At 37.4% G+C, this 18,015-nt stretch overlaps 1 protein-coding gene across 1 annotated transcript in view; it reads left to right on the forward strand.

Moving 5' to 3' along the window:
* Window positions 1–6,045: 6,045 nt before the first annotated feature.
* LOC122400175 (proton-coupled amino acid transporter-like protein pathetic) overlaps window positions 6,046–18,015 on the forward strand; it is a 53,416-nt gene continuing 41,446 nt past the window's right edge. Inside the window, exon 1 of the mRNA XM_043401490.1 lies at window positions 6,046–6,852. Coding sequence (XP_043257425.1) covers window positions 6,799–6,852 — 54 coding nt within the window. The 5' untranslated portion in view covers window positions 6,046–6,798. The remainder of the gene's footprint in view (window positions 6,853–18,015) is intronic.

Here is an 18,015-nt window from a genome sequence, read left to right on the forward strand (position 1 = left end):
CAGAAAAACTTGAATGGGAGACTCTAGAGGTCAAAATAAGACCAAAATCCAGGATACTAATTTCTTGATCGAGGCTTCCTTAAAGAGTTATAGAAACATTTCCGGTCACATAGTATATTTTCGGTAAAGAATTTTTCTCTCGAAAGTACGTAGGATTTCGGGGGTATGTGTATTCATAAAAAATAGTTGTAATTAACCCCTGTAACTAAAAATAATTTTTTTAGAACGATTTCAAATTTTTTTTTCGTCGAAAAATTTAGGCCCTTGTCGATTTTTCTTAAAAATTCGTTTTTGATTTTTAGTAATTTTGTTTGACACCCTACAGAAAAGTTGTCTAATACTTTTTTGTAGGTACCAATGAGCTCTAATTCAGAAAAAAGTTTTATTGAAATATATTCACTGTTGTAAGAGTTATGGCTGTTTGAAAATTGGATCATTTTTATGGAGTTTTTCTTACTTTACGGGGTCAAGGAACAACTTTTTCATTATTGTTAGAATTTCTACATATCCTTCACTAAAATACGCATTGTTTGCCGTTTGAAACACTAAAATCCTCCAATCCGTTCAGAAGTTATGACGTTTTAAAGATACGCACGAAATTTTGGAGTGACATTTCTGGCCTGAAATTATATTTTCGGTAAGGAATTTTTTTCTCGAAAATGGTTAGGATTTTAAGGGTATGTCTATCGACCAAAAATGATTGTAATTGACCCCCGCAGCTAAAAATAATTTTTCCAGAATGATTTGAAATTTCTTTTTCGCTGAAAAATTTAGGCATCTATTCGAATTTTTTTCTCGAAAGTGTGTAGGATTTCTGGGGTATGTCTATTGACCAAAAATGATTATAATTGACCCCCGCAACCGAAAATAATTTTTCCGTGATTGATTTGAAATTTTTTAATTTAATTTTTTAATAACTTTTTAGGGAAGCCTCAATCAACAAATTAGTATCTTTGATGTTGGTCTTATTTTGGCCTATAGAATTCTCAGGGGTGGCCGAACACATTCGTTCAAGCGAGTCGTTTCGTTCAATTGGGCCTAACTTTTTATTTTTCAGCAGCAAGGACAAACTATTGTAAATAATTGGGGGACCTGCTATTTGTACGACCTTAGTCGGTTCTATAAATGCGAAGCAAAGGGAACGGTAGTCTACGATAACGAGGAAATTAAGGTTTGGGTTCTACATTTATTTTTGTGTAAGATACTTAATCGCTTGTATGCACCCAGAAAATATGGGACATTTTGTTATTAATTAATAATGACTGTTGGATTCGAAAATTAGAAAAACTCCATTAGTTCTTGACACAATTCTTTAGTGAAAAGATGCAGCTCCGTTTTTGCAATGGCAAAAAAGGGGGAAGCATGACATTCGTAGCAGTTCAATGTTTTAATTGAAATGTCTAGTTGCTTCACAGGATACTTCGTGGTAGAATGTTAACGCATTGTTTAGTGGACTGGACAAACGAAGATGTATGAAATTTTTGTTAGAAGTCATAAGTGGTTCAAAGAGCCAAGGAGCAATATTTAGAAAATGTAAGTAAGCTGGAATTCTTCTAAATAAACTTCAAAATTGAATCACTAATATTATATTATAAAAGAGATTCTAAGATCAGAGTAAATAAGATACAACAGCAACAAAGAATCGAAAATATTTTCATAATTCACAAGTGATCTGTTAATAAAATTTGAGCACATATTTTAATGTTCAACTGCATGTATCATTTTGATCGATTGGACAGGAAGATATAAATTATAATTGACAATTTACAAATCAGAACAAATAAGTAGCGATAAAAAGTTAAAAATAATGTTTTCATACTGCTTTACTAACGCCTTAATAAAATTTCAATCGATACTTCATTCCTTCGACTTTGATTGATACTTTTACCGTAAACAAAACTAAATAAATCTGAAACAATGCTTCCATATTATTAATTTTTCGATCGATTACAATTCACGTTTCGTTTCACACGATAAAGTGTCATTCATTATGACATGTTTATCGATATCGTTAACAAAAGCTGCTTGTTAAGCGTAAAACGATATCGCGTGCATACTCGGAAGAAAGAAAACACGAACCGTCGACGCTGAAACGTCGGATAAAAAAAAAAAAAAAAAAAAAAATTAAGGAAAGGAGTTAATGCAAGGCACTTTAATTCTTCACATACTACAACAAGGCGCCAATGATGTTATTAACCCTGATCCCGAACAAATTGAAATGGCCTGGAAATAAATAACGATGATATCATGAAATCGTTTAATCTCGCCTGATGACACGTGCACCTATAATCGTCACTGTGATGTCAACGAAACGGGAAGCGAATAATACGCGTTATCGTGTGAATCACTGGTTTCAGGCAAAATTCGCGTTCGTTGAACTAAGTTTAAAGAACAAAGCAAGAGTTCGAAAAAAGGACGAATCGATCAGAATTTGTCCAAACTTTTTCTTCCGTTTAAAGTAATTTTATTACACGATGTTACGAAACTCCACTATTTTCTTTATCTGTTGTACAAAATTGATAAAGAACACGTTTCATAAATACAGGATTAGAGTTTTAAATTTTAAAGGGTTGGAGAATAGTTTTCAAGACAGATGGCTAAATAAATCAAGTGGAAGACTAAAATGCAAAGCATGGATACGTATGGCAAAACAATGGTCGCGTGCCAATTTTGGCACACGACAGGATAGTCACTGGCGTTCGTGCCAATTTTAGTAAAACGTATAGTAAATTTTTATTTTATTAAATTGATCCTTTATTTGCTTTAAACTTGAGTGTTCTCAGACCCATTCATGCATATTTCTTTCCAACTACTCGTCTTCTTCCTTAATTTTAGTATGCAAAAGATCTTCGATTTCTTATCGATAATATACAGGTTTGTTTGATATCGAAAGATAATGTATGAATCTTCTACTAGACCTTTGGAATTGTCTCTAATTTACCTCAACTGGAAAATGTATCACAGTGAAAAAAGAAAACATTTGTTACTTTGAAATGTAAAAACTTATTTCGAGAAAGCTTTCATCTCGTATTACTTGCCGTAAAAATATCTATTGATTTCAATTTTACGTGCAATAGTTCAAAGTTGTCGTTTAACTGAACACTATCGTAGAGTGACGCATTAACGAGCGATAACACCATGAAGTATACATACACCTGTACGAAAAAATTCCCCGTTTCGACATAATGAATAGATATTTTTTACAACAGGCGTTATCAAATGTTATGTAACGTACCTGATTCTGTATTAAACGAAGAATCTTGAAGATTTCTCGCATCCCGCATCCCTCACCTACATAATCTTTTTACAAACGCAGTATCTATTTTTGAAACAATTTCTATTTACTTTTTTAATAAAATAACGTTACGAAAACCTTAAAGGAATACAATAAATAACGTATTATTATGTAATCGACGTTTGAAAATCCTTTGTTAAAAAATAATGCAATTCGTAGCTGGAAGATGTTTGTTGTTACGTGAGAAATCGAGTCGATCCGTGAAAAAGAACGCGAACCGTGTGTATGTTTTGCAATCGTCGATTTTGATCGCGGTATCGTTTGTAAACGATACTTTTCCATTTTTCGCTGAGTACGAAAAGAATCTGAGAAATCTAAAAAATTATGTTCGGTCGGCAATTCTGGAATCAATATTCCTCGATTCTGCGCCTCGATTCGTCCCCTCGCGACTCCCAAGTTTTCTTTTGTGTATCGCGTAATTTATTCCGCGAGTGGAAGATTTCGACAGCGCCTAAGCAAACAATGGAACCGACCGAGTCGTCGCAAAAAATACGAGTCTAAACTCTATTCTATTAATAGCGTAATTTTTAGTAAAACAAAATTGCAACAATAACCGTTATCGTTTTATCTCTCGATAAAATATGATTAATACTTGTATTGGCGGGACTTTTCTATGAAGTTACATGTAATTTAATGAACGCTAGATGTTGTAACTATTGCAGTGAAACTAAATGTTTGAAAAGTTCTAAAAGCAAAGTACGTAGGATTTAATATTTTGCACGCGACTCACGCATTTTACTATCCGGCGTGGAAAAATACTGCTTATCTTTCGGAATTTTTGCAGCTATTTAAAGATCTTGCAATCACTGTACGAACTTTATGTCTTTGAAATAATCTAAAAATAAAATTTAGTCGACTATTTTATCCTCAGAATTACAGTAAGAATATCTTATTCAGCGTTCAGATTGTAATATAAACACAACGTTCCAATTATCGTCACGCTTTTTAACAATTGCTACTTTGAATAAATTCATACGAATAGGTAGAGTATTTAACAAAGTAGAAACTACATCTTTTACTTTGCATAATATAGAACTTTTTTTTTCTAAATCGTCGATGATCGGATCAGTGTCAAAACGAACTATGTACTTACCTTATATAAATAAGATTTTGTATCAGACTTTTCAAAGCTGGATAGCAATTAGTTATCGGAAATCACGATAGCGTAGATAAAAACGCAAAGATAGCATGGTAATGTTTGCTTTTAATTATTATCTTTATTGTATGTAAACAAATCTATCGCGTCCGCGCAATGTGACATTTTTCTATAATGATACAAGCAATTAGGTCTCTCGTTCCTGGTACAACAGTTTTAGAAACATAAAAATAGAAAACAACAACGAGCATTTCGCAATCCTTGATTCAGGACAGGAAACGAGTCAAGAAAGAATTCCAGTCGCTTCCTAAATTTTTTCATTCAGCTAGACAACTCCAGAATTTGCTATTCTCGATTCATCAGGCTAGTTGTGGATTTCTTGCCACGAATTACTTCAAATCAATGACGTCAAATACCAATCGTTTCGAACGTTGTTCGAGCTCAGACAGTTTGGAGTATTTTTATGGATCTTAACTTTGCTTGAATACGTTTACTATACACTTTGAAAACTTTAACTTCTTCAGGGACGACTTTTTTTTTTGTCAATTTATTATTGGCAGTAACTATAATTATAAAAAGAAAGTGAAGAGGTTAAACGTGATTTTTTTTTATTTTGATATTTGTTGCTTGAACTATTGATTTTGAAAAATATTGACTTTTGATACGGTAAAAATGAGAAAAAGATTGAAACCTTACGATTCAAATGCCGCCATTTTTCTCCCCTTAGATTGTGCTATAACTACGCACTTTCTAACGAAGATACTTTTCTTCTTTTTCAGATTAACAGAACGGCTGAAATGGGACACTTTCCTTAAAGGGACTTGTGGTTGGTGCAATTTAAAAAAATACTCTGCCTACTCGAAGCATCGGTGAGTATGCGTGCACAGTCCCAATACGGAGTAGTTTATGGTTTTCTTAAAAAAGAAATAACAAGTAAAAATGTGCATCTGAATGCTCTTAACGATCTTCTAGGGTTTGCGAGTTCGGGTTTTGGGCGTTTCGGAGCAAAGCGCGGCGCCGGTGATGCGCGCGTTCCCGCAACATCAACAATACAATGCGTTAACCTTGATCCTGGCAGCGGCCGAGCATCGTCGACGCAAGACGATTATAAACCCGATAGGCGGATAATGATGCAGAAACGCGTTCGACGTAAATGGATTTGGCATGTGCGATGGGAGTGGCGAATGGTTTCGCGGGCGAAAAAGGAGACGGGTGAAAGAAAAAGGAGAAAAAAATAAGCGACAGGGTAAGGAGAGAGGCGCCGTGATAGAGAGAGATATATATAGTGGTAGCAAGAGTTCGCATGTCTTGTAGAGAGCGGTGGGAGGAAAAAGCGAGAAACTAGAAAGGAGAAGAAGACGACAACGTCGCGCACCGTCGATGGTAATGGTGGTGGTGATGGTTGTTGCCGGTGGAAGTGGCGAACATCGCCCGAGAACCCGGAGAAGTGAACGTTGGCCGTGATCGGGGAGGGTGCAGTGGGGGTTCGAGGTTGTTTGACGAGAGGGTGGGGGAATAGCATAGTCACCGAGAAGCTTAGCCGTTCACACAGTGGGTTCAGGATGGTGTGTGTGCGTGTGCCGACGAGGAGGAATGGGACGAAGGAGGTACACTCGCGAAGAAGTGGTGGGGAGAAGAGGAGACCGAACAGCGCGCTCCGTGGCCTCCCACATGGATCGTCATTCCTAGTCGAGTCTCTTCGACGCTCGCGACGTTTCTCCAGCCCCGATCGAGAGGGACCGATCTCTGTTTTTCCATGCACGTTTCATCCGTGTGACGACACACGGTCCACGCGTCGCAGTCGCGTGTCCGATTCCATTCGAACAGCAATCGAACGCGAAACCCGTTCCCCCCTAGTTGTTTACCCTCTCCCCTCGGAAGCTCCGTCTATTCATTCCTCCCCCACCCTCGGTTGTATCCTTTGGCTCGTGCAATACATCCCCCGAGCGGTCAAGTGACAGAGGCAGGGGAGAAAGCGCGAACGAAAGTCGGAGCAAGGAAAGGAGAAGGATCAGTGCGAGCTAGTACGTCGACAGGGTCGGTTCGTTGAAAGAGAAAAGTATATACGGGCACGTTTGTAGCGTTTTTGGGGTACAAAGGCCCGGGCTGTGGTACACGCGGTATCCCTCTGGGGATATATATATATATATATACATAAATTCGTTAGCACAGCACCGTGTTTGGATTGGTGCTCGTGCGTGTGGATATACCACGACGTTCCGTTCAGATCGCCAAAAGTGAATCGGACGAACCGGCGTAGCGGGAGAGGAGACTTCGACCGCCGACCGTTTACGATCGACCAGAGAAACTCGCTCGTTTAGAGCGCGAATAAACGCGCAGCTTGCCAGAAGGCTCCTTCTCACGAGCGATTTCACGCGCGGCACGAAACCGAGCTTTTTAAACGACGATGTCGCACAAGATGCAGAGCCAAGGAGCGCCAGTTCACGGGGGCAAATTTCAGGTGAGCCTTGCAACTTGTTACCCCTAGCTTTTTCAACCCTTCGATATCTCGCGTCTTTTTATTCGTCGACGATACATTTTCGCCGCGATCGAGAACCGCGTTGCGTAACCCGGACGCTACGAGAATATTTTTCATCGCTGGATCCGCTTCGATATATTTTTATCATCAACGTTGACAGTTACGTTAAAAGGTTTTTCGTTTAATTAGAACATATATTTGTGTTAGATCGATCAAATTTAACGTAAATTAATATCGTCGACGCTTAAAGGAACGTTCTGATCTAGACGATCATTTTTCACGTGTTCTTTCGAATTTAGAGACGAATTAATTATTACACTTTTTTATCGAGTTTCGTCGTATGGATTTGGTCCGTATCGAAGAGGTATACGCAGTTTTTTCGTGTAATACTTAAAATTGTTGAAGATACAGTTGTTCCCGTTTTGTTGAACATGCCTTCACGACTCTGACCGCTCTGCTTATCTAAAATGAATAAACAATAAATCATTTTGTTCGGTATAAACGTGGGTCGGCACTAAAATTATGCAAGAAATATTGATAAGTACAGTTTTGGCCCCATTTTACAGCCGGCTCGTCGATTTTTTCTTTCACCTTTCGTGAGTTCGAAATAATTATCGAGTTTTGAAAATTTTAGTACGGACGATAAAGACACATGTGCCGAAGATATCTTACAAATTCGAAAATAATAATAGCTTTGCTCATTTAAAAAAATTAAAAATAGACTTATCGAAGGTTCTAGACTACATACAGTTCTAGATTAAATAAAGTAGATGATTAGTAAATGTTTACGTGTTGGGACTGACGTATCGATTGTTTATGGTGGCTGTTTATTTATTTCTGACAATTCTATTAGTGTTGTGGTAAATAAAAGCTACATATTATTAAACGTATACATTGACGTCTCGATTGTTTATCGTAGATTATTCTGTTTTGGTGTTGTGGTAAATAAAAGTTACATCGAGCAGTAGAAATAATTTCTGTGTAGCGGCGTTGGCGAAGAGAAAGGTTTTAATTAAAAATTGTGCAACGAAACGCCGACGGAACGAACTTATCGCGGATTAACGGTTACATTGACAGAGGCGATCATCTGATCGCGTGAGAATTAATTAAATCCCAGCGGAAGTATTCCTGACCGCCGTGTGTATAAATAGGAACATGGCATCGGGAAAGAAATAGAAATCGGTAGCGTCGAGATGGAAAGCCTATTCAAAATCCTGAAATCGACATTTTAATATCTGGTCCGTGCTGTTACTGTTCACTCAAACCTTGCGTGATTTTATAAAAAAATATACGTACAAAACGTAAATATTGACCCAGAACAATTTACAAAAAATAATTGCAAACGTGAAAATTTCAATGAAAACATTTAATTTTCGTTTGCAATATAAATTTATTATTTCGCGTTGTATAATCTGTAAAATCTGTTATTATTTACCTTGAATAACGTATTTCTATTCGAAGTTATTTAAATAACTATATTCCAATTATACAAGTAACGAGTTCGTTTCGGGCTCGCAGACTTATTTGCAATTGAAATAGTCGGTTCGAAGAACTAATTCAAATGGATATTTAATGTCGACGCCGTGAAAGACACAACGCGAACACGTGGAACCTAAACAAGCCAGCACGATTCTAAACGCAATTAAACAAATATTTACCACGCTAAGCGCCGATACCAATGCGTACATTTTGCTTATGCAATACACTAGACGCGTCGCACGAAACTTAACGAGAATCGTCGATACGAAAATTAATAACAATAGCAAGAAATCTCTGGAAAATTGGAGTCCAAGTCCAACGTTGCAGAATTTAGTTCAAATAATAGAATAATATTACAAGCTCACCGAGCATTAGTCTTTCAATGGCAGAGTTCGGGTCTATTTTGATCCGAATCTAAATTTCATTATCTGGACTTCTTGTACAAAGTTTCTTATTAAATCTTCGTATTATTACATATAACTAATCTACATTAGTTTTACAAGTTCATCGAATAATAATATTATTATTGTTATTCGTTAAAAATCAAAACTCAAGGACTTCGAATTTGCATCGATCCGATTCTGCCTTAACTCTTGTTAGGACTGGAAATACGACCAAATCGTTGCAAAAACTCTGACGTTATGTTATGAAATATTGCAGAATATTTTTACATTTAGCTTGAATGTATTATATTTGTAAACGCGGCACGATTCGTGGAAGTAACTGGAAGTCCCCTTTATTCGAGCACGCGGTTGTGGACGAGTTTCCTTCTATGTTGCAGTGTTTCCCACAGTTTCGCGCATCAGGTATCGTTATCGCGAAGCATATTAACGTTGAGTAAGCATGGAGTAATTTTCACCTGAATTATAAGTGTCACGTGGAATTAATAAAAGGAGGTCGCGACGCGAATGCAACCGCGGAAAGTACGGCACGGCTGTGTCGACAAACGTCGTTATTGCTATTTAATGCTAGGTTTCGTTTTTCGACGTACGTTCCTACTAGTTGCGTTTCATTTGTTGTTCGATCGCGATAGTGGTCGATTTGCAATCGTAAAGACACTAGCTTCTACCATCGATTCCGTTCCATCGTGTCACCCTGAAAGTTTCCGTGATTTTTGCTACATCTGACTGTAATGCCAGATATCTAAACTATTGCACAAATATGATTGGGCGTATTTTATATCGTGTTCGTCCGTGACTTGCATTTTTACTATTTCAAATTGCCACTGATCGATTTTGTTGATACATTTGATGGTTCCCTTGGAAGAAAACGATTTAGAAATCTGGGAGGATTCTTTCTCTCGAAGAAAAACATGAGAAAAGTCAATAGGAAACGATGGAATTTATTATTAGTAAAAATATTGAACTTCTATTTAGTTTTTTTTAAATGAACGTTTATCTGTCGCTTATCTGCTATCTCGTTTTATATCGATATTGGTTAGTACGGTATGCTCCCGGTTGCATGATACGCGATGAGGGTTCCACGAACAATCGCTTCAAAGATTCGCATAGATTTTCTTAGATAATACCGATCGATATGTATCGATGTCGTTCAGAGAAATTGTCGTGAAAAATTTCCGTTGCACTGATTCAGGCTTGAAAATTCTAAAGAGAGAAGATAAATCATACGTCGATTGCTTCCGTGATTGTACAGTTTTTTTTTAAAATCATAACGCGATATACGTTGTCGAGAAACTTTTGTTCTGCGTCGCATTCAGATAAATTCATTATTTCAGTGTAGATAGTGTTACTGCTTCCGAAACATGGTGGCGCTTTATTTATCGCAGGAACCTTTTTTTTATATTAAAGTTTATTTTTATATAATTGAAAATTTAATTTAAATTTATTATTCATTTTAAAGGGATTCAGGGTATTTAAGGATGAACGTAAAACATTCAAAAATTGTTGGAGAGTAGTAATTTTGAATAATAAATTGTATTTACGTAGTGATAACAATACAAATGATAGTTTAATTTTATTTTAACAATTAAATTCAAAAATTTCAAATCGTTCTGGAAAAATTATTTTCGGTTGCGGGGGTCAATTACAATCATTTTTGGTTATTACACATACTCCCGAAATCCTACCCACTTTCTAGAAAAAAATTCGAGAATGTATGAAATTTCTCGAAGGAAAAAAAAAATTTCAAATCGGTCTGGAAAAATTATTTTCGGTTGCGGGGGTCAATTACAATCATTTTTGGTCATTACACATAACCCCGAAATCCTATGCATTTTCGAGAAAAAAATTCGGTACGGGCGGAACTTCAAACGTTAATAACTTATTAACAAAGCCTCCATCAACAAATTGGTATTCTTGATTTTCGTCTTATTTTGACCTCTAGAATCTCCCATTAAAATTTTTCCCAGGTGTGGCCGAACATCCTGTATAATCGAAAATTAAATTTAAATTTATTATTTATTTTAAAGGAATTCAGGGTATTTTAGAATGAACGTAAAACATTGAAAAATTGTTGGAGAGTAGTAATTTTGAGTAATAAATTATTTACGTAGTGATAACAATACAAATGAGTTTAATTTTTTTTTCTAATGATATAGAATTAAGTACACTTTGAATGATATTGTCTCGTTTAGAATTTTGCGTTCTATGTTGCACATTTATAAAATAGAATATAATTAAGATTTTTTAAATCAAACGAGAACCATAGAATTTTAACGACGAATACCGATTGAAATATAATAAAAATAAATTTATTTCTGGATGTTCTTGAGTAATTGTTCGTCGAAATGTACGCAATTTGGCAGTTTCTTTGAGCGTTTAAAAACAGGCCACTTTTTCGAACCATTTCCGAAATAGCATTTTACGAACGAAATTCACGATACTCTAAACACATCAATCCGATACCATTGAACGTAGTCTCCGTGAAGGCGTAGATTGTTTACAAAGAAACAAATCTCCTTCGATCCGGGTTCGTACTAGAATTTACTTCTTCCTGCCCCGAGGATCCAGTTGGAGCTGCTCCAAAATCACCGCACCAGATGCGATCCTGTAATCCGTGTCGAACAGGACTCGTCATTATTGTAAATTACACAAATCTGAGTACGAATTTTTTTATATCCACGTTATTACTTCATCTTAGTTACGTTATTCTCTTCTATGTTATTAATACTCGTATTTATAGAAGTTTAGGCAAAGCTTCTGCGTGCAGCTTAGAAAAGTGTTAACATTACTGATAACAAAAATATCTCTGTTACATAGTTCCGTTCCAAAATTCACTGTTACCGTGAAAAACGATAAAATCAACGTTAATAGAATCATATTTTAACAAACAATCGCTACAATATCAAACAAAACTTGTTCCTCAAACAGTGGTTCACAGAAAGTATGATTTTGGAGGCTCTCAAAAGGCAAAAGGAAAATACTATATCGAGAAAGGGAAAAGTGCTTCCCATAGTAAGGTCTTGAAATCTATAATAACAAGTCTTGATTAACTTCATTAATTCGCCTTGGTGAAAAGCAATAAGTCCCAAAACACTTTGTTTCAGAGACGCAAGACTTTAATGCAAATTGAAACTTCGACGATTATCGTGTCGATTAAAATGTTTCTAGTTACAAATGACGATTAGAAATTTGATTGCTCGTGTTCCGGAACACCTCGAGTTGCTCTTGGTATCTACCGTTGACCTCGATCGATTATCGACTAGCTCGTAGATCGTCTTACGACTCGGTTACCGAACGTTGACTTTATCTATCGAACGGATGATCGAACTCTCTTCGAACGATGGATCGCGTTGGGTTCAAGTGCGAGTTAATTTTTCTCCGTAGAGAAGGACGTTTGATTAGAGTCATTAGTGGCTGTTAGAGACGGTCGATGCTTGGGAAAAGGCTTCTGGGCTCATGATGTCTTTGACACCGGGTTGTTCGTGAGATACTCGAAAAAAAGAAAGGAACAAAAATTATCCGGGCATGCTACACGAGACGCTTGGATACTCGAGAAGCTGGTATCGACACGTGATATCGGATATGACTAGAGTTAGAGCGGGGAAAGGCGAATTTGTAGTATCCTTCGAGAGATTCTTCAAAAAGACCGCCACACGGGAGACTAAAAAGAGAATCCGGCTTGGAAACAAATTCATATACCGACTTAACGTGAGATAGTTGCAAAGGGGTTGTTTTTCAAAATCATGGCGGTGTGAATCGTTTGAAAATATTTTTTTGAGCTTGTTATAGTCGTTTCAATTATGTGTAATTATTTGAAAGCTCGACAGTGTGACGTGAAAGAGTACACATGACTTCTTCAACATGAAATTTGTGTTTATTATCGTATAAACTACAAATACATCTGTATTTAAACACGTGTTAAGTCTAATCCGTATCTGAGTCATGTAAAATAGAAGTGATATCGTTAAAGTCATCATCAAACTCGTCATTAGTCTTCATTCGTTTGATGAAGGCTTGTGGAAAGCTACAGCTTCTGTATCCGCCAATAAATTAATAATGCCTGTACGCAGTATATCTTTTTTTCTTGCAATTGATACGTTTCTTGATAAAGTGGATAAACTGGATCCGAGGAAGATAGTAGAGCATGAAATAAACCTTCCATTGTGTTTTTCCTTTACATCTTCCGTGTATGTCATTCTGTATATTTTTTTTTGTATCGTTATTTTCAGTATTCTTATCTATCATTCCTGAATTATAGAATTATTAGAATCCCCTTTTAACGACGTATTTCAATAATCACCTACCACTCTAACGACTCATACGTGAGATACTAATGTGTTGTCAGAATTCGGATACAAGGTCCAATGTATGGAAATGGTCAGATTAATTTACGGATCAATTGACCAATGAGACACTGGTTTCTGTACGAACATATCTAAGAATATTTTAAAATATATGTTTCTTGCCTTTCGCTCGATACAAATCTTATTTCCTAGTTATAAACAATAACACTGTCATTATCAATAACATTTTTTATTTCTCTTCAGATTTGTCTGAATGAACTTTTTAAAGCTGAAGTAACCTTTATTTGGTAGTAAAAGATGGCTTCATATAGTTGTTTAGTGTATTCAGAAATTATTTACAAAGGGTCAAAGAGTTACACTATAAGAGTCATAGAAACAAATAAATAATAAATTCTCCTAAAATTAGGTAAACAAAGTAATTATTTAGAAAATTTTTAACCTCGTGGATTATTATGATTTTGGAATACGTCCTATAATTAAGTTCAAGTTCACGTGACATAGTTTCAAAATTTTATTAAGTAAATATTACTAATAATAACCGGGTGGAAAAAGCATTGTAGTTGCTGTTTTCCTGTAATCTCGATGAACTTTCGTAACATCGAATAATGCGGTAAACAAACACGTAACATATTTTCCACGTCAATGTGTCTTTCGAGAAAACGTCAAGTATACAACAGTTTTTATAAACTCGATGGATCTGACATAAAGCAGAACCGGTTAAATTTTTTTTAAACGATCGATAACAATTGGTAATTTGCGAACTTAACAACAGCACATTTTCAACATTTATCGAAAATAAGCTGTTATTCGCTCATCGTGAAATATAATTTTATTTTACGATTTAGATTGTCATTTTTATTGCACAAATGACACACGAGCATCGGCCATACGTTTTTTAACCGTTTCGAAGAACGATCAACGTTTCAAGTTTGTTTAACAACATTTTCGCGCGTTTAATTTTCATACACAACCAGATTGTCGTTGAACTCTCTCGGTTGCGAAGGTCCTCCGTGCAAGGACGTTAAGTTTGCGGCCGTCCTCCTCCCCCCCCCCCTACCCCCTCCTTCCGCGCAGGAGAAAACGGAAATGTGCGGTTTCGCGTGTAGGTTTTACCGCGTTCGTGTCGGCAATTAAGTTCGCGGAAGGTAGACGCGGAAAACGCGCGGTGACCGAACCGTCGACGCGTTCGAAACGCCATGGAGCTCACGGAACCAAGACGAAAAGAGCTCCGGCGAGGGCTTGGAAGGGGAAACGTAGCAGAAACCGAGAGGTTAGGATGACAGAATAGCGAAGAAGGGGTCGGAGTAATAGGAAGGGAGGGGAGGAAGGAAGGAAGGAAGAAGGGGAAAAGGCAAGGAAGAACACGAAACAGCAAAAGTAGGGAGGAGAGAGGAAAGGTGTTGGACGTGGAAATTTCCATGACGTAGCCCCGTACACTGTACTATGTAGTCGCCATGACTTACCAAGCACGCGTCATTCTCGGCCACCAATTGACCGAAACTCGCAGAACAGTTTCGACGGTCGAGTTCCCGCACCGTATCCGAGAAACTAGTTTCGGTTACGAAACAAAAGGGTCGAAGGCCCGACGAGTCCGTTCAGGGATCCGTCGTGGGTCTTTTTAAGTTTCTGCAAGAGAGGGCGAGCCAGGGGGCCTCGCGTGAATAACGAGGGAACGCGGAGAGAGGGCCCCCCCGTTGTAAGACTCTTTTGCGAACGCAGGTTTCTCCGAAATCCTGCTGCCAGAGAAATCTTCCTTCCCACCAGCCCCTTTGTTCCCGTCCTCCCCAGCTCCAAGGTCCGCTATTACCTACATGGGAAATGCTAACCGTGGAATCTTTTCGGCCTAATGGCGAATACCTCCTTCGCCCTCCACCCCTCAGTGATCTTTTACGCGTCTAAAGATCTTTCTGCGCGTCGACGTTCGTGAACTGAGGAGATTCACGCTTTGGACGTTCTTTCGAATAGCAGACGAATTATATGTTGACGTTTGCTTGATTGAATAATTCAATTTTTATTTGTTCGTTTCACAATTTAGAGTCGAAGAGTATGAATGTATCTCGAGTCGGGTCGGGTTCCGAAGATTCACGAAGGTTTCGGGTCGAGTCGAGTCAAGTTCCGAAACCCCACGAGTCGAGTCGAGTCAAGCTTCGGAAGTTCCCAAAACGAGTCAAGTCGAGTCGAGTCGAGTCAAGTTGAGTTATGGTTTTGTTTCGCTCCGACAAGGTTGAAAAAACCTGGAAAAGGAAGATACCGCTAAGTTACTTTAACAATCATTTTAACAATCGTTTTATCAAAAATGATCAAACTTTAAGCGCTGTCTTTATCCACCTTTGATAGAAACAATATTAAATATTAGTTGAATTTTGTTCTAGCATTTAAAACTATGCGAAACTTTCTATCTACCAGCCTAATATAGCTGTTAACGAGAAATCTTTGGCCAACCACTGTAGCGTCTCATGGTTAACATAAAGCCGATCACCCAAATCGGATGATCCAAATCTGTTAAATCAAATTGGATCATCGAAAACCAAAGCTGTTTCGATTCTGAGATCAGAGTAAAAGGATTCGCGCGTAAAGCAGATAGATTTAATTGATGAATACCAGTTCTATAATTTGGCCAGTTCGTGTTACCAAACATAATTTGAAAATTTATTTAAAACGTAATGTCCTTGAAGGGGTTTTTTTAATTTAAAACTAAAATTTGTCTCAGTAGTTTAATTGATCCCCACGAGACACGATTCTGTTTAAAAATTTTATTCTTCCAAGAAAAGAATTTTATGATAAAACAAGAATTAAATTTAATTTTTGCGGAGTTCTAGCCTTATTCGAATAAAATTTTTAGAACGATATGCCACGTGTCGTGCGTGTTGGTATCGCGAATAACGTCATACACCGGAAGTGGACCCGTTCGTATGCATATAGCAGATGATTCAAAACTAAACTTGTCAACCAAAGTGTGTCGTTCTGGAATAAGAATTATGCTAGAAAAAAACGTGGAAAATGGAAACACTGATATTGGCCATTATTGGCTATTAATTCAAACGGAAATTATCGAATTCTCACGTAAACGAACTTGGCAATATAATCTGTAGAAGCATAGTTCGTATAAAATTCGTTATACATACATTATACATATTCAATAGCAAAAAATGGTTTGCAAAAGATTGGTTTATTAATCTAGAACATATTCTGTAACATCGAAATTCTCGACTGCAATTCTATTCGTCCAATTCAAAGATTCTTTGTACCGCGTATTTTAAACGCGAGATCGAACAACTTGATTGCGCCAATTTAGCGACCAAGTCCGTATGAATAATCGTGTATGAATAATTATTATTCCGCGAATAAAATGAGACGCGAACGTCGAGCGTCGGAGCGCCAAGCTTAAACATTATTCACGACGAACTTGAAAATGACGATCGACGGTGCGCGATAAAACGTGTTGCGTGCAAACCGGAAGTCGGTATCTCGAGTAATCTATAATAGTAAATCAAAAACTGAGGACAGGTTGGATACATGCCCAAATAGTATTTGGACGACTTCGTTGACAACGAATGCGTTTCGCATTCATCTATGCGCGTTGTTTCATGCAAAGAATGGCGTGCGAAGTCGGTGAAACATGGCATCCTGTAGATCAGGGGCTCTCAAACAAACGTTTCCTTTTTCACATGTTTAGCCATCTTGAACGCTTCTCCCACGTTATTTGCATTTTAACGAGAATATCTGAAATAAGAAACGATACTCAAAAACATTATAATTAGTAATTCAGTTTCTCTGTATAAAAAACATGGGTCCCATTTATTATGTTCTATATTTCAAGAGTTTAACGTCGAAAAACAGTTTAGATAGAGCTCAGACAATTTCTATTTTTAATGGTCTTTGCGCGAAAGGTGCAGCCATTTTGAACACCTCTGTCTCGTGGATTCCGTCTTCATCGTTCGTCTTGCAACTACCACCTTGCCAGGCGGTGATCAACGTCTTTCGATTTAAAGAAGGTCGTTGAAAAGACGACAGTCGTTTAAAGAAACGCGTTTTTCGTTTTGGAAACCACTGAGGTATGTAGACCTAACTGTACCGGTACACCCACGCGTCCCACGTATTCATAGAGGGTTGAATATTGCACGATCGGCCCGGGGGAGCAAGCGAGATAGGCTACGGTTCGATTGTCGACCGGGGAGAGTTCAGCGGTTTCGAAGTAGCCTAAGTCACGCGAGCATGTCTGGAGTTCGTAAAGCTGGCGCTCCAATGACGTGTCGCGCGTGAATATAGCGGATAAGTTTAACATTCGACCGGCGTCGTGTGCCTGAACGAGTATTTTGATACGTTAACCCCGCAGCGTGGTAGCCATTTAAATGCCTACGATTGAGTATTCCAGAGCAAAAGAAATTAGGAATTGATTTTTTTCGAAGCACAATGGCAGTCACATACCTTATAGAATTCCTCAAACGCATTAACAGTGATTTAGGTACACGGTATTGTTAGAGATATATTGGATGCTATTGGTATTTATACGAAATTTTTTATAAGTTTGCGTCTATTAAAAATGAGAAAGAATGGCTATCGGTAAGGTCTTCGACCGCAGAGGATTAAAAGGTAATTTAATAAGAAGCGCAAATGAGATGATTCTTGAGGCACTGAAACCTTAAGATGACGACTCGAAGCTCGAAGGTTCAATAAACGCAACATAGGGAAGAATAATTCTGAAAAAAGAAACAAGTGAAAATTATAGTACGAGATTTCGTCCATTCGAGGATTAAATTTTGAGGAAAATCACTTCTATTGCGCAGAATTCAAGAGATTTAATAATTAAGAAGACCAAACGCTAGAAAATACAAGGTTTGAAGGTTATTTTTCAAGCAGGAAGTTAGTAGTGGAACGTTTGGACGAGAAACTTGAGATTTATGGTTGTTAAAAGCCCGTGACACCGTCCATTTTCGCACCGAGTCACGTTTCTTCGAGCG

This window comes from Colletes gigas, unplaced genomic scaffold (assembly GCF_013123115.1).
Source record: "Colletes gigas isolate AHSC1104 unplaced genomic scaffold, ASM1312311v1 Colletes_gigas_Sc00016, whole genome shotgun sequence".
Classification (NCBI taxonomy): domain Eukaryota; kingdom Metazoa; phylum Arthropoda; class Insecta; order Hymenoptera; family Colletidae; genus Colletes; species Colletes gigas.